The sequence below is a fragment of the Panthera leo genome, chromosome A2 (assembly GCF_018350215.1).
Source record: "Panthera leo isolate Ple1 chromosome A2, P.leo_Ple1_pat1.1, whole genome shotgun sequence".
In the NCBI taxonomy this organism is placed as follows: Eukaryota; Metazoa; Chordata; class Mammalia; order Carnivora; family Felidae; genus Panthera; species Panthera leo.
Window position 1 is genome coordinate 61,154,328 of NC_056680.1, and position 22,648 is coordinate 61,176,975.

Here is a 22,648-nt window from a genome sequence, read left to right on the forward strand (position 1 = left end):
TTCATATTGTGCTGAATTCTATTAGCTACTATTTTGTTAAGAATTTTTGCATCAGTATTGAGAGAGATGGCCTGTGGTGTTCCTTTTTCGTACTGTCTTGGTCTGGTTGTGTTATCAGGACAATACTGACCTTGTGAAGTGAGTTGGAAGGCGTTGCCTCTTCTGTTTTCTGGAAGAGATTGTATAGAGTTAGTGTTAGTTCTCATTTAAATAGTTAGGAGAATTCTCCAGTGAAACCATCTGGGCCTGGAGATTAATTTTTCAGGAATTTTGAAGCTATGAATTGAATTTCTTTAGTAATTACAGGGCCAGTCTGACAGTGTTTCATGTCAGGTGAGTTGTGGTAGTATATGTGTGTTTGGAGTAGTTCACTGATCTAAGTTGTCAACTTAATTGTGTACCACTGTTCAAAGTATTTCCTTCTTGCCCTTTTGGCGTCTTCAAGGCCTGTAGTTGAATCGCATTTTTTTTCCTGAATCTGTTAGTGTCTTTCCCTCTTTTCCTTTGTCATGCCTTCTACAGACTTTTCAGTTTTACTGATATTTTTAAAGAACCAATTTCTGTTCTATTGCCCTGTGCTGGGCACTGCCTCTCATCCCCCCCCCCCCCCCCCCCATCCACACGGCTGCCACATACACATCGTGTGACCCCATTTGCGGACACGGAGCCCCAGCGCCGAAGCTGAGCTAAGTCCCCTGGCATCTCAGGTGCCAGCAGGCAGTGGAGCCATGATTGCATTTCAGGCCCCCAGCCCCGGGCTCCCAGACTCTGCAGCGGGCGAGCACACGGGCCTGAGAGGGCGAGAGAGCTTTCTCTTCAACACGAGGAGGATTTGTTGACGTTTCTTTCTCTCCCCGACGGCCGCAGCGGAGGGCGCTGAGAACCGCGTCGGAGAAACTGCGAAACCGCTCGTCGTTCTCCGCAAATGCTGTCTACACCACCCCGGGCACGCGCGTCAACAGGTACATCGGCCGCCTCCTGGAAGCGCGCCAGACGGAGCTGGAGATGGCGGACCTGGACTTCTTCACTCTCAAGTACAAGCAGGCTGAGCGGGAGCGCAAGGTAGGTGACCGGGACCTCAGGAGCGCGGGGGATCCCGGAGGCCCCTCGGCCGTGGCCACCCACACTCGCTCTTACGGACGTGGCCGCGGTTCCCAGGGGGGCACCCTCAGGAGGACCCCGCATGTCTCCTGGAAGCCGCAGCCACCGATGGCGGGTCTCTGTGTCTCCTAGTACCACCAGCTCCAGGACGAGTATTTTACCAGCGCCGTCGTTCTGGCCCTCGTCCTGGCCGCCTTGTTCGGCCTCGTCTACCTGCTCATCATCCCACAGTGAGTGTCGGGGGCCCAGGGGCCAGAGGACAAGGGCATGGGGGCTCCCTCCTTGTCCGCTGGTTACTCCCCCGCGGTCCCGGCCACAGCCAGCTGTCCATTTGCCCAGTGGCTGGCTGTGCGAGGCCCCGACGCACATGTGCGGGACGCTCGCTCTGTTTCTAACGTTTAACTGAGCCAGTCCTGGGACGCCGTGTATTTTCAGCGTCTCCATGCACACACGTGCACCCTGGACTTCAGGACAGGTTTTGAGGGAGGAAATGCAGCTGGGTTTCCAGGTGTGGGTCATTTCAGACACGTTAGAATGAGATAGTGGGCTCTAGGGAGGAAGAAAGAGGTAGCAGCAGAGCGGCATCCGGGCTGCTGAGTCACAGTGAATCTGGGAGGGCTGTTTCTTGGCGGGGACAATACACCTGTCTCCCAGAGGGAGCACTTTCTTTTTTTTCTTCTGTTTAAAGAAATTGTTTTTATACATTTATTTATTTTTGATAGAAAGAGCACAAGTGGGAGAGGGGCAAGACACAGAATCTGAAGCAGGCTCCAGGCTCTGAGCTGTCAGCACAGAGCCCGACACGGGGCTTGAGCCCACAAACTGCGAGATCATGACCTGATCCGAAGTCGGACGCTTAACCGACTGAGCCACCCAGGCGCCCCTCAGACGGAGCACTTTCTTAATGAGCCCTCCCAAGGGCAGTAGTCCCCTTAGAGTTTCCAGAAAGCACACGGGAGCTGCCCCGTCTCCAGACACCGTGAGCGAGGTGACCTCCCGATGGCCCTGCCTGGGGATCAAGCCTTTTCTAGAAGAGCCGCTCCCAGATGAACTCCAGTCAGAGGGCAGTGCCTGGCGGCCAGCCCTTCGTGAGAGAGGACCTCTCGGCAGGTCCAGGGCTGATGGAAGCTGGGGTGGAGGCGGGAAGGGAGCTGGCGGGGTGGGGGCTAGGGGAGGCTCCCAGTGAGCACACGGCACCTGCTCCAGCCACGGTGACCCTGCATCCTCTGCTCTAGGAACCTGGTCCTCCTGCTGCTGCTGGCCTTCTGTATCTGCTTCCTGGTGGCCTGCGTCCTGTACCTGCACGTCACCCGGGTCCAGGTGTGTGTGTGTGTGTGTCGTGTCCTGTGTGTGGCCTCCGCCTGCCCTCTCAGGAGCGCAGGTAGGGCGGTGGAGACCCTCACCCCCTCTGGAGTAGCGGGAGCTCACGAAGCCCCGTTGTGGGCTGGGCGCTGCCGGGAGTTCTGGGAGCACCTTGGGGACACGGGGCAGGCGGTCTGTAGTGATGGAGTGAGGGACACCCGTGAGCGCCTTCTCCCGAGTAGAGAGTCCAGAGCAGGAGGCTGGCGGTCTGTTGTGCGCTCACGTGGTAGTTGGGGTTCTCTGTTGGCTTTGCTGTTGTGACTTTTGGGGCGGGGCTGGGTTGGCGCCCCGAGCAGCCGTGCTCCCAGGGGGGCGCTGGGTCCCAGCCCCACGGTGGCCTCCAGGCCTCATCTCCACGCCCCCCATTTCCCTGTCACCCCGCAGCTACGGCGGCAGACCCAGTGTTAGCTTTGCGTGATTGTGGGAAACAGCAACTTTGTGAAAAACTAAATTCGGTTTTATTCACTTAGCTGCGTTGCTATGCATAGGTAACTTCTTGTTTTTAACTGGGAAAATTATACTTACCTAAACCATGTTTCTGGCTTTTTCATCTTCATAGATGGAGTGACACTCACACTCCAAGGAAGACAGCTTAGTCACGTGATTGGCTTCTATGGCCTGCTGTGCCCTCCAGGGAGCTGGGAGCCAGTGCGGGTGGACACTTGTTCCTGGCAGAGGCGGCCTCAGGTCTCCAGCCGGACGCGTGTGGATTCAGAGTCTGCCAGGCTGTGGGCGGCCCTGTGCTAGTTCTGAGCATTCCCACCGGGTCATGGCCCAGAGACGGGTAGGGGGGCATAGAGACAGGATCAGAAGGCCAGTTTTCAGAAGAGCAATTTAGCCCTTTGTGTTTGAGCAAACATCTCTGGGATCAGGTATTCGTGTGGAGTGCAGGCCTTTGTGCGGGGGCCGTAAGGAACGATACTTTACAAGTGACAAAATCGCTAGCTACGTACAGGTCTCGGGTGACAAAGGGAATTTGCTGCCTCACATACTCAAACGCCCGAGAGAGGAGGGAGGGCCCAGGCTGGTTTTCTCTGGGGACTCCGTTCTGCCACCAAGACCCGGGCTCTGGGCCCTCCTGCCCGTGGGCCGGCCTTCCTCGAGGCGTGTCGTGGACAGCCGGCTCTGTGCTCACCCAGCAGCGCAGGGTTGGGAGGAGGCCTGGCGTCCCCTCAAAACCCAGCAGCCTCCCTCCCAGCTCCCTGGCCTCTGGCAGGCAGAGCCCCTGGGAAGTGGCATGTGCACACGGGGGCGTCCGGGTGCCCCTGCCGGGCGGAAGGGATTCAGCCTTCTCCCTGGCCGGGTCTCTGCCCCTAGTGGAGCCCGGCACCTGCAGCCAGAGAGCAGAGAAGATGGAAGTAAAGCGGCTGGCGGGCAGGCACACCTTCCCCATCTCGCTGCTTGGGGGACCCCTGCCCCACCCGGTACCCACCCCCACTGCCCGGTCCCCGCTGCTCCCTGCTTCCAGGCTCTCATGTCTGTCCTCTCAGCCCATTGACAGGTGACCACAGCCTCCGAGGGGCGGGGGCAGGGGCGGCCAGCTGGCTCTGCACTCCAGGCACCATGAGGCCATGAAAGGGAAGGTGCCCGTGGGCTTTGTCGGGGGTTCCTTCAGTCCAACTGTCAGCAGGTCCAGCTTGGATGGTTGTGGGACTGTCACCACAGTTCCCAGTAGCCCGTCCCCAGTCTTGCCTGTGGCCGTCCCCGTCCCCACGCCTGCCCAGGCATGTGGCGTCCTCCCAGCCCTCCTGCTTCCCTTCTGCCACCTGCTGGCCATACAGACCTGGTGTGGGTGACCCAGGCCCCAGTTGTCTTTGCTGAGTAACGGGTCCGCCCCTGGTAAAGCCAGTCGCGGCTGCCACCCGCCACCACAGGACGCCATGTGGCCGAGGGATGCTGCCTCCTCACTGGCCTGGGGCTCGAGAGAGAAAGCGTGGGGACCACTGGTGCCCATCACAAACGTACCAGATACGTATTAGTCTGAACGTCTTTTCTTTCTGTTTATGTAACCAACAGTAAGAGAACTTTGCTATTTTGACAAATGTTTTTAAGGGTCTTGGGACAATCAGCAGGATTGCTCCCTGCGTGGTTTCGCACGGTGTTGTCCACAGCCCCGTGGCACATGGCTCTGAGAGAGCTACCACACCATCGGCACCACAGCCGACGCTTTTCACTGTCTGTGAAGCCTCTGCTTTGGGATCGCAGGGTCACGGTCAGGCTGGCGGGATACCCCAGCACGTAGCCATTGCCACGCTCGTTTCTGGGGAGAGATGGGAGGGTGAGATGTCGTGCATGTCCGTGGGGGGAATTTCCATGGAAGCATGTGGGCAGGGAAGGCAAATCCACATGCAGAGCAACTCCCCTGGGACAACGGAGGGAGGACAGCAAATCCTGCTGCCGCGGGCGGGGCCCCAGGTGAGGTCGGCAGTGTCACTTGGTCAGTGAGGGGGCTGCCAGCCTCGACACCCATCCCCAGAACCCTCCCCTGTGTCTCCTGTCAGAAGAGCGCCGTGTGGGGGCTCCCCGTTGATCTCTGCGGTGGCCGTAGTCAGGTTGGCCCTCGTGAGCGGAAGTCCGCGTTCCTGGGCGTCACCTCCATCCCTGCCACGGTGGCCACTGTGTCTGTGAGCCCATAGGACAATAGCAGGGGTGACTGGGGAGGGAGGCCGACCAGTGTCCACAGAATGGGTGGTCTCACCTGCTTGGTTAGCACACTCCTTGTCTGCCACGTCCCGCGCCGACCGGTGTTCACATGGGACACTGGTGTTGCCCGCCCACTGACACGGGTCTTCCCGCACGTGTCTGCCCCACCGGTGACTTCCTGTCACAGTGTTCCAGCCATGCCTCTTCCCGGACCATCCAGCCAGACATCGGCTGGGGCCCACGAATCAGCGAATGATCGCACACGTGGCCGTCACTCCCTCCAAGCCAGGTGCCCAGCCGGGCGCCGCCTGATGTCCGCGAGCAGCGGTGTCTGCTGTTCCTCTGTCGGCCGATGTACACTATCCGTGAGGCTAAGGGGTAGCTGGAGCGTGGACTGCGGCCTCTGGGCCGCTTCTCTGTGTGATTTACGTGCATCCCACGGCCTGCTGGGCCCAGTCGTGGCCGTGCCTCTCCCATGGATGAGGGAGCATTGCTGTGCACGCCCAGCTTCAGGGCCTGGAGGGTCAGCCAGCACCCGGCTCAGGTCTCGCGACCCCTTGCTGGCCCGTGGCCAAGTGGCGAGTCCCCGCAAGGCCCGGGAGCAGGACGCGGGTGTCTCCAGAGAACGGCTGGGCTTTGCTGTGAACCCCGTGCAGAACCCGAGCTGCGGTTCACACGTCCGGGCGTCCAGCAGCGCCAGGGGTCCAACCCACAGTGAGCTCGCGAGCGGAGGGGGCCCGTGAGTCATCGTTAGCCATGCTCTTGCCTCTGGTGGGTCTCGAAGTCCCCAGGGTGAGCAGTGGCGGGGGGAGGTGCCTGTCAGGTGGGGCGAGGAGGACGCAGTGGGGTCCTGTGAGCATGAGCTGGTGGGGACCTGCGTCCCCATTCTCAGGCAGCTGGGGTCAGTGACCCTGAAGCAGGGCCCAGGAGAAGGGTGACAAAGAGTGACTAGGTCACACAAAGCCGCAGTGTCGGCCCACATCACAGCCCCCGGTGTGGCTTCCTGGCCCGGCGAGGCAGCGTGCCAAGTCCTGTGGCCCGTTGGTGTGGGTTTTGTGGAAAGATGTGATCTCTGCAGTGGCAACGTTGGGGCGGGGTCAGTGCTTGGAGCGGCTGAGCACCCACTCTGCTGGGGAAGCGTACCGTGGCCGCCCACGGTGTGGACTGTGTCACGGGAGGTCACGTGGTGCCCAGGAGGGCAAGTGACTGAGACCCAGCTGTGGTGGCTTGCTGGCGCTCTCATTTCCACGGAATGGCATGTGGCATGGCGCATAGCTGGTGGGAAACAAAGCTAGAAGTGCCGAACGAGTGGATCCATGACTCCGTGAATTCCGTCCATAAATAAACCACTGTGTGAGCGGTCACAGCTCGCCGAGCATGGTATCGGGTCAATAGAGCTCAAAGGCAGGGACCGGACCCAGAGCGTCCACGTGGGTGGCTTGTGTGTCCTAGATAGGAAATGGCCGTGGGAGCCCGCCCCTGTTTGGCCATTTGCCACACAAGTGGGTGTGGCGTGCTCAACTGGGTAGCTGCATGTAACTCTGCAGCTGAGCCCTGCACAGCTGCCCTTGCTGTGCACTGCACAACTGGGACGCGGCCTCCGTGCACCCCGGACAGGACTTGCTCAGCCTCAGCCAGCGGCTCTCCCCTCACCGCCTCCCCGAGGGACTTCTGTGCCATTTCTGCCTCTCCCGGGTCTCCAGGGGCCAGGCCTCACTGTGCCCCCAGGGGCTCCTGACATCTACCGCTGGGAGGAGCCCTCCCGTGCTTGCTGGGTGAATGTGCGAGCTGCGGGTGCCTTGTCCGGCTGGGGGCGACAATCCTGTGGCCACGTCCTCAGTCTTGTGGGGTGATGGGATCAGACCAGGAGGGGGGTGGTGGGCTCCAGGGCTGCACCTCTGCTCTCTGAGGTTGGGGGCCCAGCATGTCTGCACGATGCAGCTGGGGCTCAGGGATCCTGACCGGGACCCAGATCTGTAGCTGCCACGGTGCAAGCCCCACAGCCATCCGGTGCCCTGGTCCACAAAACAGGCAAAGCGGCACTGTCAGCCTGCCCCCAGACCGAGACAACCAGGGTCCTGACCTCCCCGGGAGGACCAGGCACCCCAACTGCTTGGGGGTCTCGTCAGCAGCTTGTGCAGGGTCCCTGCAGGCTTGATTTTAGTTTTTGTTTCGAATTTCGTGAGCCTGAGTATAAAAAGAGGTTCATACTTTTACCCCTGAGGTCATCTGTTGGATATTGCAAAACGTATTAAAATAGACGTAAAATTAACTTCCCAATAACTTAACAAAACTGACATGAAGCCCGTGTGAAGGAAATGATAAAACTTACATGAAGCAGAGAAAAGACGACGCGAGAATGAATTCTTGCGTGTGAATTCTTGCTATTTCTGAGATGGAGTTAAACGTAATAAAAGTGTGACTAACGGATTCAGTTCATTTCGGTGCCCAAGTCACAGTGTGGGATAAGGCTGGCAGGGGTGCTCTTAAGAAAATTGTTTCTAATATTTATTTTTGAGATGGAGAGAGAGCACGATCGGGGGAGGGGCAGAGACCGAGGAAGACACCGAATCTGAAACAGACTCCAGGCTCTGAGCTGTAGGCACAGAACCCAGTGAGGGACTTGAACCCACAAACTGTGAGATCATGACCTGAGCCCAAGTGGGAAGCTTAACCTGCCAGCTCCCCAGGCCCCCCAGGGGGTGCTCTTTTTAATGCAAATATACTGGGTTTTGTTTCTTTTAGTTGGGGCAGCTTTTCACCTGGGAGGTGAAGCCTGGAGCACAGCCTAGGAATCTGCCTGGCGGGTGAAGTCCGGCAGCCCCTGGGGCCCTGCGCTCTTCACTGAGACTGTTTCTGTGTTTCGGCTCTTTCACAGTAACCTGTGTTACCGTTCAGTGTTTTCCAGGGTGCCTGACGATTCAGATCCGCACCGTCTTGTGTATCTTCGTCGTGGTCTTAATCTACTCCGTGGCCCAAGGATGTGTGGTGAGCATCTCAACAGGCAGCAGGGCCCGCTGGTCTCCTGGAGGCGTGAGGTGTGGACGGGGGCCGAAGGGGCTGCTGTCCTCTTCACAGTGTGCAGGGGATGGGGGGGTGGGGCAGGAGTAATGGGAGAGGGGGAGGCAGGGACAGGAGCACTGCGATGGGGCTGGCCGCCTGGGGAGGAGGAGGGCGGGGGTCTCCTGCCCCCTGGCCCTGTCCACCTTGCACTGAGGAGCCTTGAAGGCCGCGCAGGAGGGGCTGCTGCAGAGCCTGCTGGTGGCTCCTGGGGGTGTGGGTCGGAGTATCGGGGTGGGGGGAGCCTGGGCAGGAGCGCCTCGATGGGGCTGGCGGGCTGGGGAGGAGGGAGGGCTGGTCCGGAGCAAGTGCCTCCCGCCATCCTTGTCCCTCCCTCCCCTCCAGGTGGGCTGCCTGCCCTGGTCCTGGAGCTCCACCCCCAACGGGTCCCTGGTGGTCCTGACACCCAGCGGCCGCAACGCCGTGCTGCCTGCCGCGCCCTGTGAGTCGGCGCCCCACGCCCTGCTCTGCGGCCTTGTGGGTACCCTCCCGCTGGCCGTCTTCCTGCGGGTGTCCTCCCTGCCCAAAATGATCCTGCTCTTTGTGCTCACGACGTCCTACATCCTGGTCCTGGAGCTCAGCGGCTACACCAGGGCCCCCGGGTAGGTGCGCGGCTCCCTCTGGAGCACAGCCGGGCGGGCATTGCCCGTTCTGGTTTGCGGACCAGGAAGCAGATCGCCTTGGTGGCTTCTCCACGTGTCTGTCTGGGCCCCAATTCCAGCAAGGCCTTGGCTTTCCCGGAGGGAGCGGCTCTAGCCAGGGCCAGTGCTCTGCACGGCTGAGAGTCGTGTCTGGGGACACGTGCGGACAGCTCTCGGGTTCTGCGCACCGATGGAGTTTCCTTCCTGGTCTTCCACAGGGGCGGCGTGGCGTCGGGGCGCAGTTTCGAGCCGATCATGGCCATCCTGCTGTTTTCCTGCACCCTGGCCCTGCACGCCCGTCAGGTGGACGTCAAGCTGCGGCTGGACTACCTCTGGGCGGCACAGGCAGGCCGAGCTCTCTCTGCTTCTGGGAGGGTGGGGTGTGGCACAGGGAACCCTGGGAGGGCACTCAGGGGCTCCTGCCGTGTGCCAGCTCGGTGTGCGGGTGGGGGAGGCAGTGCCGGCAAGCTGGGCACAGTCTGATGAGCCCTGTCTGACGACCGAGAGTCCGGCGGTGTTTCGGGCAGTGAGTTCCCCATCCCCAAAGGCATTCCAGCGAGTGGGGCTGTGGTGCAGAGTGGCTCAGCCTTTGCTGCGCTGCATGTGACAAGTCTCTTCAGGTCATGGGAGACTCCAGAAAATGCTGACTCTTGCACGGTCCCCCCACGATTTAGTGGGTCTACGGGAGGGGGGCAGGAGTCTACACTGTTAACACGTCTCCTGGGAAAGAGGCTTGAAGGGGGCCGAGGAGAGGGGTCCGTGGGCCCTGAGTCCCAGGCAGGTGGTATGCCCTGTGCACCTGCCGTGTGACCCACTCACAGGTGCACTTCTGGGCCCAGCCCAGGATGTATGGCTGGTGTGCCCTGACCCCCTTGTCACCTGCTGTGTCCCCAGCCTTTGGAAGGGGAGGCCATCTGGCTTTCTGGGCCAGCCCGTCCAGGTTCACACTCCATCTGTACAGCCTGCAAACTTCTGGGCCCCGGGCCAGTTGCTTCCCCATCAACAGATGGGCAGGGGGCGTGCACGGAACAGAGACCACCGCATGTTAGCTGCCATGTGTCATCTCACTTGATGTTTGGGGAAGCAGCTCTTTACTGGCCGGGGCCCTGGCTTGCATTTGGTCTTCGCGGTAGCCCTGACCAGGAGGTGGGACGGGCACGGGTGTGAAGGCCACCTGTGTGCAGGCCCAGGCTGGACGTGGCTGAGCTAGGATGGCCAGGGCTCTGCGGTGTCCAAGGTCATGGGAGCCTCCTTGTACCAGGAGCCCAGCCCAGGGCCAGGGCACAGGGATGGCCGGTGTCCGACCCTAGAGAGGTGACACCCAGGGGATTGGGGTGACGAAGGCTGTCTGGGTCCCTCAGGCCAATGGTTCAAACGTGAGTCTCTCTGGAGACCAGTGGAGACACACCCGGAAGTGATGTTCGCTGGCTGTCAGGGCACTCTGGGGCCCCATCCAGGTGACACCTAGAATTTTCCCTGCCAGTGCGGAATACAGCAATTGTAGCTTCCTCCCTGCTTGAGCTTGGCGGCCAGCCTGGTGCACAGTAGGTGCTCGATGCGGCTGAGCGCCCTTCAGACACCGCGTTGTGATCTGTCGGTACACTCCACCTGCAGGCAAAGGACAGAGGCAAGGGGCCGGCCTGCTGGCTTTTCTCTGGTTTAATTCACCTGGGAAGACGGATTCTGGCTGCGCAGATTCCCGCCAGGACATCCGGGCCGGTTGTCTGTTCAACTTCAGGGAGGATGATTCTGTGGCTTTGGGTAAACAGAAGAGGAAAGATGCGTGTGTGTGCGCGTATCCGTGTGTTCTGTGCACATATCCGCGTGCGTGTATATACGTACGCGCATAGATGTGCCAGGCAGAGAACATGGCTTATTTATTCTTTTTTTATGTGACAACCTTCCTGAGACAGAATCCACACTCAACAGTTTGTGTAAAGCACACAGCTCGGTGGCCTTCAGTGTATTCAGAGCTGTGTAGCCATCACCTCAATGTTAGAACATTTCATGTCCCCCAAAAGAACCCCATGCCCATCAGTGGTCACCACCCCCAACCCTGAGTGGCCACTACTCTCCTTCCTGTCCCCATGGATTTGCCCATCTGGGTCATTCTCCATCAGGTGTGCCGGGTTTGCTCCTGCTTTGGGGACGCCCCTGATTCTGAGGGTCCCGCCGCCCAGCACTGCCCTCTCTCCACACCTGGACTCTGGGCAGGTGGAGGCCACTGAGATCCTGAGCCCCTCGTTCCCATCCCCATGGGGATGAGACACCGGGGTTGGGCTGCGTGGACAGGGTAGGCCCAGAGTCCTGCTGCAGATAGGGGAACATGCCCAATGCTGGTTCTGCCCCTTGAGGGACTTGGGCTGTGCCACCGCCGTCCTGCATGAGGGCCTGACCACGGCCCCACTCGTGTGAAGTCAGGGGGGTTGCAGACCTTGGATCGTCTGACAGATGGGTGGGTTTGGGGCAGCCCCAGCATGGCCCAGTTCCTGGGACACCACCCTGGAGGGCATCCACCCTAGGGCAGGCCACCAGACAAGACTCACAGCCTTCAGCCAAGGGACACAGCCAGCCCTCAGTGAACATGCCAGGAGGGACCCAGGCCTCCCCACTCCTGCTGGCGCTCCACACGGGCCAATTCCGCTGGAGCAGGTGGCTCGGGGGCCTGTTGGCAGTGTCCTGTGGGAGGTCCTGAGTCAGAGCAGATGCCGAGAGGACACCTGTGTACAGGGCTCCCAGAAGGAGATCTGACTGCTGCTGTTTGCCAGAGCCTTGCCAGCTAGCGGAGAACAGCGTCTTCAGTGGGCTGTGCCAAGGGCCACCGAGCTGGCTGTCCAGGGCGAACAGGCCGGCCGGTCCCTAGATGTGTCCTCCCTGCCATCAGCTGGCCCCCATGATCTCAGATCTTTGAGTTGTGAATAGCTGCTCAGAGCGTGAGAAAGACAGACTCCTGTGGAGCCGGAGAGCCGGCCCGGCCTGGAGGGGCACAGACCTGGGCTCCCAGCCCGTGCACTTGCTGGGCGCCTGCTCTGTGGCCAGGCGCTCACAAAGCAAGGTTGAGGCCGCATTTTCTCCCCTCTGGCTTCCCACGTGCTTTCCTTGGCTGTAGTGTCCCTTTAAGTGTCGGTCAGCCTCATGGTTGACCCTGCCCTGGGGTTCCCCACCGACAGTACTCCTGTGCCACAGCTGGCCCCCACTTCTGAGTGAGCTTTCCATTGAGTTCAGTGCAAGAGAGACCCTCCCTGTGTCATGAGGAAGGGTTGACTACAGGGAACACACTGACACATTTTTCCAAAGATGTGTGACAAGAAATGTCACCTAAGTTTCCCGTAAACCCAGCAAAACAAGGAAGTTTCCAGACTTTGCCCGATTACCCCCTGGGTAGGTACGTCTGTCATGTACACATCACAGTCACATCACAAACTATTGTGAAACGGCCGGGCCGGAGGCTGGGGGTTAATTATCTACTGACACCAGGCTGGTCACATAAACCCACCTAACCTGGGGCTGTCACGATGCTTTGTTTCCAGTGTGGTTCCTTCCTTTGCGCTCAGTAGATAATCATGATGACTATGGTAGAGCAATATTCTCTGCCAGTGAATGCTTAACCCTGGAGTGGGATTCCCACTGGTACTGGCACCATTTTGTCCACTCTCAGACGGAAGGTGGCCCAGGCGTGGGCTTGGGTGTGACGTAGTTACGGTTACATGTATTGTTGGGATTCACTTTGCTAAAATTTGGTAAGAGTATCAGTGTTCATGAGTGACGTTGTTCTGTAGTTCTCTAGGCCAAGAGGGCTTTGATGTCAGAGTAAAGCAGTCCTCACAAGGCGGGGGGTTCCTTCCTTGTCAAGTTTCTGGAAGAGTTTGTAGAATTGGTGTCCTTTCTTCCTCCAATGTTTGAGGAAGTGAAGCCCTCTGGGCGTGGGTGTGTGAGTGTGTGTGTGTGTGTGTGTGTGTGTGTGTGTGTGTATTTAGAGTGGGAACATTTTAACTCAACTCAATTTCCCGAAAGATGGAGGGCCATCAGGCTTTCCATTTCTTTCTGAGGTAGCTTCGGACACATATGTCATTCCCTGAACGCTGTCCAGTCTGCTGACACGAACTTGTTCATACTCTTCCTTTTTTGCTCCGTTAATGTTTTATTTTATTTTAGTTTTTGGGGCACAGAGAGGGACAGAGCATGAGCAGGGGAGGGACAGAGAGATGGGAGACACAGAATCCCACGCAGGTTCCACACTCAGTACAGAGCCCGACGCGGGACTTGAACCCACAAACCATGAGATCATGACTTGAGCCGAAGTCGGGCGCTCAACCGACTGAGCCACCCAGGCACCCCTCCCTTATTTCCCTTTAATATTTGTAGGATTTGTAGTGACATCCCATTTCTCCTCCTGATGTAGGATTGTGTAGACACTTTTTTTGATCAGTGTGACTAGAAGTTCATACATTTTATTGATCTCAGGAAATAGCTTCTGGTTTTATTGATTTTTCTCTGTTTCCTATTTCACTTAAATTCCACTCTGATCTTTATTTTTATCTGATGACTTTGGGTTTAGATTACTTGTATTTGCTAGTTTCTCAATATGATTTGTATCTTCTCTGATTCAGGGATTTTGTTCTAAAATTTCCTCCAAGTGCTGCTTTAGTTCCATAAATATTGATATTGTATGTGGCTTCATTTTCATTTGGTTCAAAGAACTTTCTCTTTTCTTTTCTTTCTTTGTTTTGTTGGGTTCTTCTTGGGACCAAACGTTATGAAGATTATATTTTTGTTGAATAATCTCAAAGACCTTTCTGTTATGGACTTCTGCTTAGTTATGCCATAGTCAGAGAGTATGGCTCATACTCTCTGAATCCTTTTAAATTTCTTGAGAATTGCTGTATCGTTCCTGCTGCATCCTGTGTCTGTTGGATGGTGTATTTTATAAATGTCAGCGAGGTCAAGTTGGCCAGGAGTGTTCTTAGGTCTCCTGTGCCCTTATGAACTTTCTTCCCATTCTACCAAGTTTTGAGAGAATGATATTGAAGTCTCCAACTATACCTATGGGCAGAATTTTGTGCAGTTCTGTCAATTTTTACTTCCTGTATTTTGACGATCTCTTACTAGGTGCATCAGTGTTTAGGATTATGTCCTCTTGGTAAGCTGAAACCCTTGTGCCCCTTATCACTATGGAAACAACCTCTTTTCCCAGGTAATGGGAAGTCTACTTTATGCAAGTAGACTTTATGAAGTCTACTTTATGCTCTGAAGTCTACTTTATGCAATATTATATAGGTAATCCAGCTCCCGTTATGTATTTTTTTCTATCATCTTACTTTCAATCTATTTGTTTTTTACTTAAAGTGGATTTCTTACAAGCAACATACAGTTGGACCTTGTCGACTTATCCAATTTATAAATCTCTGCCTTTTTAATTGAGCTGTTCAGACCATTTACAATTATGTGATTACTGATGCAGTTAGATTTTAATCTTTTGCTGTCTCCTATTTGTCTGATCTGATCATCTGTTCTTTGTTTTCTTTTTCCTCTTTTTCTGCCTGTTTTAAGTTAGTTAAATATTTTTATTATTCGACTAAAATATAAAATAATCTTTATTATTCCATTAATAATTATTGATTCTCTTATTCATGATAGTAATTATTATAATTTATTTCTCTTTCTTCCTCCCTCTATTTTTTTAGCTGTAATTCTTTGTTGTATTATTTATTGTTTTTATTTTATTAAAATTTTTTTTTAATGTTTATTGTTGAGAGAGAGAGAGAGAGAGAGGCAGAATGTGTCGGGGGGAGGGGCAGAGAGAGAGGGAGACACAGAATCTGAAGCAGGCTCCAGGCTCTGAGCTGTCAACACAGAGCCTGACATGGGGCTTGAACCCACAAACCACAAGATCATGACATGAGCCAAAGTCGGACGCTTAACCAACAGCCACCCAGGCCCTCCTTATTTATTTTTGTTTTTAAGTTTTCACTTAAATTCCAATTAACATACAGTGTAATATTAGTTTTAGGAGTAGAGTTTAGTGTTTCATCACTTATATATAGCACTCAGTGCTCATCATCATAAGTGCCCTCCTTAATGCCCATCACCCATTTAACCCATCCCCCACCCACCTCCCCTTCAGCAACCCTCAGTGTGTTCTCTATTGTTAAGAGTCTGGTTTTTGGCTTGCCTCTCTCTCTTTTTTACCCCCTATGTTCATCTGTTTTGTTTCTTAAATTCCACATGAGTGAAATCATACGGTATTTGTCTTTCTCTGACTGACTCGTTTCTCTTAGCAAAACACACTCTCGCTCCATCCACGTCATTGCAAATGGCATAAGTTCATTCTTTAAAAAAAATTTTTTTTTAATGTTTGTTTATTTTTGAGAGGGAGAGAACATGAGAGGGGGAGAAAGGGGCAGAGAGAAAGGGAGACACAGAATCCTAAGCAGGCTCTAGGCTCTGAGCTGTCAGCACAGAGTCCGATGCAGGGCTTGAACTCACATGACCTGAGGTGAAGGCAGACACTTAATAGACTGAGCCACTAAGGCACCCCAAAACTTCATTCTTTTTGATGGCTGAGTAATATTCCATTCCATATATATACCACATCTTCTTTATCTATCAGTCAGTGGACATTTGCGCTCCTTCCATAATCTGGCTATTGTTGATAATGCTGCTGTAAACATTGCGATGCATGTATCCCTTCAAATCTGTATTTTTTAATGTTTCCTTATTTATTTTTGAGAAAGAGAGGTAGAGACCAATCAGGGGAGGAGCAGAGAGAGAGAGAGAGAGAGAGAGAGAGAGACAGAATTCTGAGCAGTCTTCGCACTGTTGGCACAGAGCCCAATGTGGGGCTCAGTTCCACAAATGATGAGATCATGACTTGAGCTGAAACCAAGAGTTGGACAGTTAACCAACTGAGCCACTCTGGTGCCCCGTTCACATCTTTATTTTTGTGTCCTTTGGGTGAATATCTAGTAGTACAGTTGTTGGATTGTATGGTAGTAGTTCTATTTTTAAACTTTTGAGGAACTTCCATACTGTTGTCTAAAGTGGGGGCACCAGTCAGCATTCGCACCAGCAGTGCAAGAGGGTTCCCCTTTCTCTGCATCCTCACCAATATCTATTGTTTCCTGTGTTATTAATTGGAGCTATTATGACAGGTGAGAGGTGGTATTGCACCATGGTTTTGATTTGTATTTCCCTGGTGATGAGTGATTTTGAACATCTCATGTGTCTGTTGGCCATCTGGATGTCTTCTCTGGAGAAATGTCTATTCACGCCTTCTGCCCATTTCTTAACTGGATCATTTGGTTTTGGAGTTGGATTAGTTCTTCATAGATTTTGGATACTAACACTTTATTGGATATGTAATTTGCAAATATCTTCTTCTATTAAGTAGGTTGCTTTTAGTTTTGTTGGTTGTTTCCTTCATTGTGAGACTCTTGATGAAGTCCCAATAGTTCATTTTTGGTTTTTATGTCCTTGCCTCCAGAGCCGTGTTCTAGTAAGGTGTTCCAGCTAGTGTCAAAGAGGTTACTGCCTTTGTTCCCCTCCAGGATTTTGATGGTTTCCTATCTCACATTTAGGTCTTGAATCCATTTTGAATTTCTTTTTGGGTATGGTATAACAGAGTCATCCAGTTTCATTCTTTTGCATGATGCTGTCCAGTGTTCCCAACACCATTTGTCTTTTTTCCATTGGATATTCTTTCTTGCTTTGTTGAAGATTAGTTGACCACATAGTTGCAGGTCCATTTCTGGGTTTTCTGTTCTGTTCCGTTTATCCATGTGTCTGTCTCTTTTTGTGCCAGGACCATACTGTTCTGATCACTACAGGCTTTGTAATGTAACCTAAGTCTGCAATTGTGATGCCTCCAGCTTTGCTTTTCTTTTTCAGCATTTCTTTGGCTATCAGGGGCCTTTCTGGTCCCATATACATTTTAGAATTATTTTAGCTCTGCAAAAAATGCTGGTGGTATTTCAATAGGGATTGCAGGCAATATGTGGATTGCTTTGGGTAGTGTGGACATTGTAACAATATTTGGTCTTCCAATCTGTGAGCGTGGAATGTCTTTCAATTTCTTTGCATTTTTTTCAATTTCTTTCATAAGTGTTCTATAGTTTTCAGAATACAGATCTTTTACCTCTTTGGTTAGGTTCATTCCTAGGTATATTATGGTTTTTGGTGCAGTTGTAAATGGGATTGATTCCTTGATATCTCCTGCTGTTTCATTATTGGCATATAGAATTGTAACGTATATGTACATTGATTTTATATCCCGTGACTCTAACGAATTTATGTATTAGTTCTAGCAATTTTTTGGTGCGGTCTTTAGGGTTTTCTCCATAGCACATTGTATCATCTGCTTATAGTGAAAGTTTGACTTCTTTTTTGCTGATTTGGATGCCTTTTGTTTCTTTTTTGTTGTCTGATTGCCGAGGCTAGGACTTCCAGCACTATGTTAAATAACAATGGTCAGAATGGACATCCCTGTCTTTGTTCCTGACCATAGAGGAAAAGCTTTGTTTTTCCCCATTGAGGATGATATTTAGCTATGAGTTTTTTTGTAAATTGTCTTCATGATGTTTGAAGTATGCTCCCTCTATCCCTACTTTTGTTGAGTTTTTTTTCCCTCCAGTTTATTTATTTACTTTGAGAGGGTGGGGTGGGGAGAAAGTGAGCAGAGGAGGGGCAGGGAGAAAGGGAGGGAGAGACTCCCAAGCAGACTCCTCACTGAGGTTGACGTGGGGCTTGAACTCATGGGTCGTGGGATCGTGACCTGAGGCAAAACCAAGAGTTGGACACTTAACCCGACTGAGCCACCCAGGTGCACCACTGTTGATGGTTTTTTTTTTATCAAGAATGGATGCTATATTTTGTGAAATACTTTTGCTGCATCTATCGAGAGATCATAGTTTCTTATCCTTTTATTTTATTAATGTGGCATATCATGCTGATTGGTTTGCAAATACTGAACCACACTTGTAACCCAGGAATAAATCCACTTGATCGTGGTGAATGATTCTTTTCATGTATTGTTGGGTTCAGTTGGCTAGTATCTTGTTGAGAATTTTTGCATCCACATTCATCAGGGATATTGGCCCGTAATTCTCCTTTTTAGTCCAATCTTTGTCTGGTTTTAGAGTCAAGTTAACACTGGCTTCGTAGAATGAGTTTGGAAGTTTTCCTTCCATTTCTATTTTTTTTGGAACAGTTTGAGAATAGGTATTAACTCTATAATGTCTGGTAGAATTCCCCTGGGAAGCCATCTGGCCCTGGACTTACGTTTGTTGGGAGAATTTTGACTAATGACTCAACTTCTTTGCAGGTTATCAATCTTTTCAGATTTTCTGTTTCTTCCTGTTTCAGTTTTGGTAGCTTATATGTTTCTAGGAATGCATTCATTTCTTCTGGATTGCCCAAATTGTTGGCATATAATTGCTCATAATATTCTTTTATAATTGTTTGTATTTCTGTGGTGTTGGTTGTGACCTCTTATCTCTCTTTTGTGATTTTATTTATTTGGGTCCTCTCTCTTTCTCTTTTCTTTTTGAGAAGTCTGGCTTGGAGTTTATGTGTTTTATTAATTCTTTCAAAGAACCAGCTCCTGGTTTCATTGATCTATTCTACTGGTTTTGGTTTGTTTGTTTCCATATCATTTATTTCTGCTCTAATATGTATTATTTCCCTTCTTCTGCTGGCTTTAGGCTTTATTCGCTGCTCCTTTTCTAGCTCCTTTAGGTGTAAGGTTAGGTTGTATACTTGAGACTTCTCTTGCCTCTTGAGTTTAGAGCTGTATTGGCAATATACTTCCCTCTTAGGACAGCCTTTGCTACATCCCAAAGGCTCTGGACCATAGTGTTTTCATTTTCACTTGTTTCCATGTAATTGTTTTATTTCTTATTTAATTTCCTGGTTTAGCCATGCTTCCTTTAGTTAGCATGTTCTTTAACCTCTATGTATTTGTGGTCTTTCCAATTTTTTTCTTGTGGTTGACTTCAAGTTTTGTGGTGTGGTCAGAAAATATGCATAGAATGATCTCAGTCTTCTTGTACTTGTTGAGACCTGATCTGCGACCTAGAATGTGATCTATTCTGAGAATGTGCGTGTGCACTTGAGAAGAATGGTATTCTGCTGCTTTAGGATGGCATGTTGAATATATCTGTTAAGTCCATCCGGTCCAGTGTGTCATTCAAAGCCATTGTTTCTTTGTGGATTTTCTGCTTAGATGATCTGTCCATTGTTGTAAGTAGGGTGTTAAAGTCTCCCAGTATTATTGTATTATTATCAGTTAGTTCTTTTGTGTTTGTTATTAGTTGATTTACACATCTGTTTTCCGCCAAGTTGGGGGCATAAATATTTACAATCATTAGATCTTCTTGGATAGACCCTATTATTATGAAATAGTGCCCTTTTTCATCGTTGTTACAGTCTTTGGTTTAAAATCTAGTTTGCCTGATATAAATATGACTGCTTGGCTTTCTTTGACTTCATGATAGATGGTTCTCCATGCCCTCACGTTCAATCTGGAGGTGTCTTTGTGTCTAAAATGAGTCTCTTGTAAGCAGCATATGGATGGGTCTTGTTTTTTGGGGTTTTTGTTTATCCATTCTGATACCCTGTGTCTTTTGATTGGAGCATTTAGTCCATTTACATTCAGAGTAATTATTGACAGATATGACTTTAGTGCCATTTTATTACTTGTTTTATCGTCATTTCTGGAGATTTTTCTGGTTCCTTTCTAGTCTTTGTTGATTTTGGTCTCTCCCACTCAAAGGACCCCCTTTAATATTTCTTGCAGGGCTGATTTAGTGGTCGTCAACTCCTTTAGTTTTTGTTTATCTGGGAAACTCTTGATTTCTCCTTCTATTCTGAATGACAGGCTTGCTGGATAGAGTATTCTTGGCTGCATAGTTTTGCCATTCAGCACACTGAATATATTGTGACACTCCCTTCTGGCCTCACAAGTTTCTGTGGAGAGATTTACAGCTGGCCTTATGGGTCTTCCCTTGTAAGTTAGAGACTTGTTTTGTCTCGCTGCTCTTAGGATTTTTTCTTTATCACTATACTTTGCAAATGTACCTACTATATGTCTTGGTGTTGGCCTGCTTTTATTGATTTTGATGGGAAGTCTCTGTGCCTCCTGGATTTGGATGTCTGTTTCCTTACCCAGATTGGGGAAGTTTTCAGCTATAATTTGCTCAAATAAACCTTTTGCCCCTGTTTCCCCCTCGCTTCTTCTGGGACTCCTATCTTATGAATGTTATTAAGCTTTAAGGAGTTGCTGAGCTCCTCAAGTCTGCATTCATGATCTAATATTTTTCTCTCCCTCTTCTTCTTCCCATAATTTTATCTCCTGTATCACTTATTTGTGTCTCTGCTTCTTCCGCCTTCATTGTCGTTACAGCCAGTCAGTTTTGCTGATTGCGTTTTTCATTTTGGCCTGATTGGTTTTGAACTTTTATCTCTGCAGTAGGGATGTCCCTGGTGTCTTCTATCCTCCTCTTAAGCCCAGCTAGGATTCTCACGATTATTAATTTAAATTCTGGCTCAGGCATATGACTTACATCTGTGCCTAGACCCCTGGCCGTGACCTTTCCTTGTTCTTTAGGATGAATTCCTCCATCTTGGCAGCTCGTCTAGGTCTGTGCCTTCTTCTGTGGCTGCGGAAATCCTGTCATATTTCCTGCTCCCGAGAGCGGTGGCTTTATTAAGAAGGGGTTACATACTGTCCAGGGCCTGGCACGTGGGAAAGTGTCTGTGGTCTGGGCTGTGTGCTCTCTGTTGCTGTGTTTTGGCCGCTGTCTCCCTGAGCTCAGCCCTCTGCAGAGTTAGTCCTTGCCTGCCGTGGGCAGTGCTTGGACCTTGACCACAATGTGATGAGTTTGAACTAGGTGTGTTCTGATCTGCTTGTTAAAAGAGGCTAGGTCCTGTGTCTATTAGAGCTGAAGCTTTGCAGCCCTCTGTGGTCAGTAAACTTGGTGCATGTGGGGGTTTGTGCTGGTCTTTGCGGGGAGGGGCCCGCTGCTCCGGTTCTCGGCGCACTTGCCCTAGAAAAAAGCAGCACCTGTGGGGTGCAGGGGGGGGCAGGACTTGGCGTAAGCAATTTAGGCTGCCGCTGTTGGCTCTGTGCCGTTTCCTGAAGTCAGTTTATGCTGAGGGGTGGGGGAGAGAAACGGTGCCAGCCCCCTTGCTCGTCCTTGAAGAGGGGAGTTTGCACCTGCTGCTGTCCAGGAAGCCCTCCCAGAAGAGCGGACAATCTATCACGTGTCTGTGTCTGGGCCATTTGCCCACCCGACAGCGCAGTGCATCTTGGGCTCTATCCCCGGAAGGCCAGCTGAATTTTAAAACTCCAAACCTCGTGTGGTGCAGACCTGCTCCAGTCCTCTGGGGTAGGGTCTCACCGCACTGGGACTGATGCGTGTTTGTCCCAGAAGGGCCATCACAGCAAGGCGCAAGAGCTTGGAGTTTGGAGTAAAGCACAACAGAAAGCCGATGTCCAGTGGAGCTGCCCTCAGCAGGTGTCTCTGCCCCTGTGCTGATGAACAGGGCAGCTCAGTGGTGCCGCTGGCTCTTTTGTCCCCAGAGAGGCAATGCCACCTCTCCCAGGTGTGCCCTAAGAAGGGGGAACCATCTGTCCCAGCGTGTCCCAGGGCATCCTCAGATCACACTGTCTGCTGCCGGGCTTCTGCCCTGCTTCTCCACGAGCACACTCAGGGCTCCGCACCCGCCACACCGTGGACCCCTAAAGCCCCAGTCTTTGAGCCCCACTGGTTGTAAAAACCCACGATAGATAGTCAGCCCGTCTTGTTTTCCCCATCCATGGCTTTGGGGAAGTATTTTCCTTGCGTGATTCCCTGTGGCTTTCTCTCTCTTTTGCCTGTCTCTGTGACCTCTTTCTCCCTCTCCTCTGCAACACCCATGATCCTTTTCTCCCCTAACCACGTCTCTGCACCTCCTACCTTCCAGACGTGGCCTCTCCTCGCCCTCCAGTTGTGCCGTTTGTTCTGACCGTCCTCAGAGCGATTTATTGGGTGTTCAGAGTGATTTGAGATCTGTCTGGCTGTGTTTGAGGGATGAGGCGAGCCCAGTGTCCTCTCCCTGCTCTGACATCTTAGCTCCTCCCCTGTTGTATCGTTTCAGTGGGTACTGACCATCGTCTGTCTTCAGCTGAGGATATTCCACCTTGCAGAAGCGTATGTTTCTTCCTCCCATGCTAGGTTTTTGCTGTTGACGTCATAGATTTTATGTGTACATGTATTATGAACTCCAACGTATATTTTTCCATCATAAACGTTTCATTATATTTAAAGCCGTCTTATGAGAAGAAATAGTATTTTTTTATTTTTTATTTAAATGTTTATTTTTGAGAGAGAGGGAGAGAGACAGAGCACGAGCAGGGGAGGGGCAGAGAGAGAGGGAGACAGAATCCAAAGCAGGCTCCAGGCTCTGAGCTGTCAGCACAGAGCCCGACGCGGGGCTCGAACTCGTGAACTGTGAGATCATGACCCGAGCCAAAGTTGGACGCTCAACCGACTGAGCCATCCAGGCGCCCCTAGAAGTGATAGTATTTTTAGTACCCACATAGTTATGATTTCTGGTGCTTTTCATTCTTCTGTGAAGGTCCAAGTTTCTATCTGGTATCTGCCTAGTTTCCTGAGGGACCACTTTTAACATTTCTTGCAGGTCTGATGACAATTCATTCTTTCAAATCTTGTGTGTCTGACAAGGTCTTTCTTTTGCCTTTGTGATTGAAAGATACGTGTGCCAGGGATAGGACTGTAGGTTGATGATGCTTTTTCCCTTTCACACTTTAAAGGCATTCTCTACTCAGTCGGTTAAGTGTCTAA

The 22,648-nt window shown here is 51.7% G+C and overlaps 1 protein-coding gene across 4 annotated transcripts in view; it reads left to right on the top strand.

The window, feature by feature from the left end:
• Positions 1-22,648, top strand: part of ADCY1 (adenylate cyclase 1) — a 106,941-nt gene that overhangs the window by 68,948 nt on the left and 15,345 nt on the right. For 3 of the 4 annotated variants that reach the window (XM_042913510.1, XM_042913518.1, XM_042913535.1), the window contains exons 9-14: positions 868-1,062; positions 1,234-1,331; positions 2,337-2,421; positions 8,005-8,094; positions 8,512-8,768; positions 9,026-9,152. In XM_042913510.1, coding sequence (XP_042769444.1) covers positions 868-1,062; positions 1,234-1,331; positions 2,337-2,421; positions 8,005-8,094; positions 8,512-8,768; positions 9,026-9,152 — 852 coding nt within the window. The remainder of the gene's footprint in view (positions 1-867; positions 1,063-1,233; positions 1,332-2,336; positions 2,422-8,004; positions 8,095-8,511; positions 8,769-9,025; positions 9,153-22,648) is intronic. The other variant, XM_042913528.1, reaches the window with a different exon arrangement.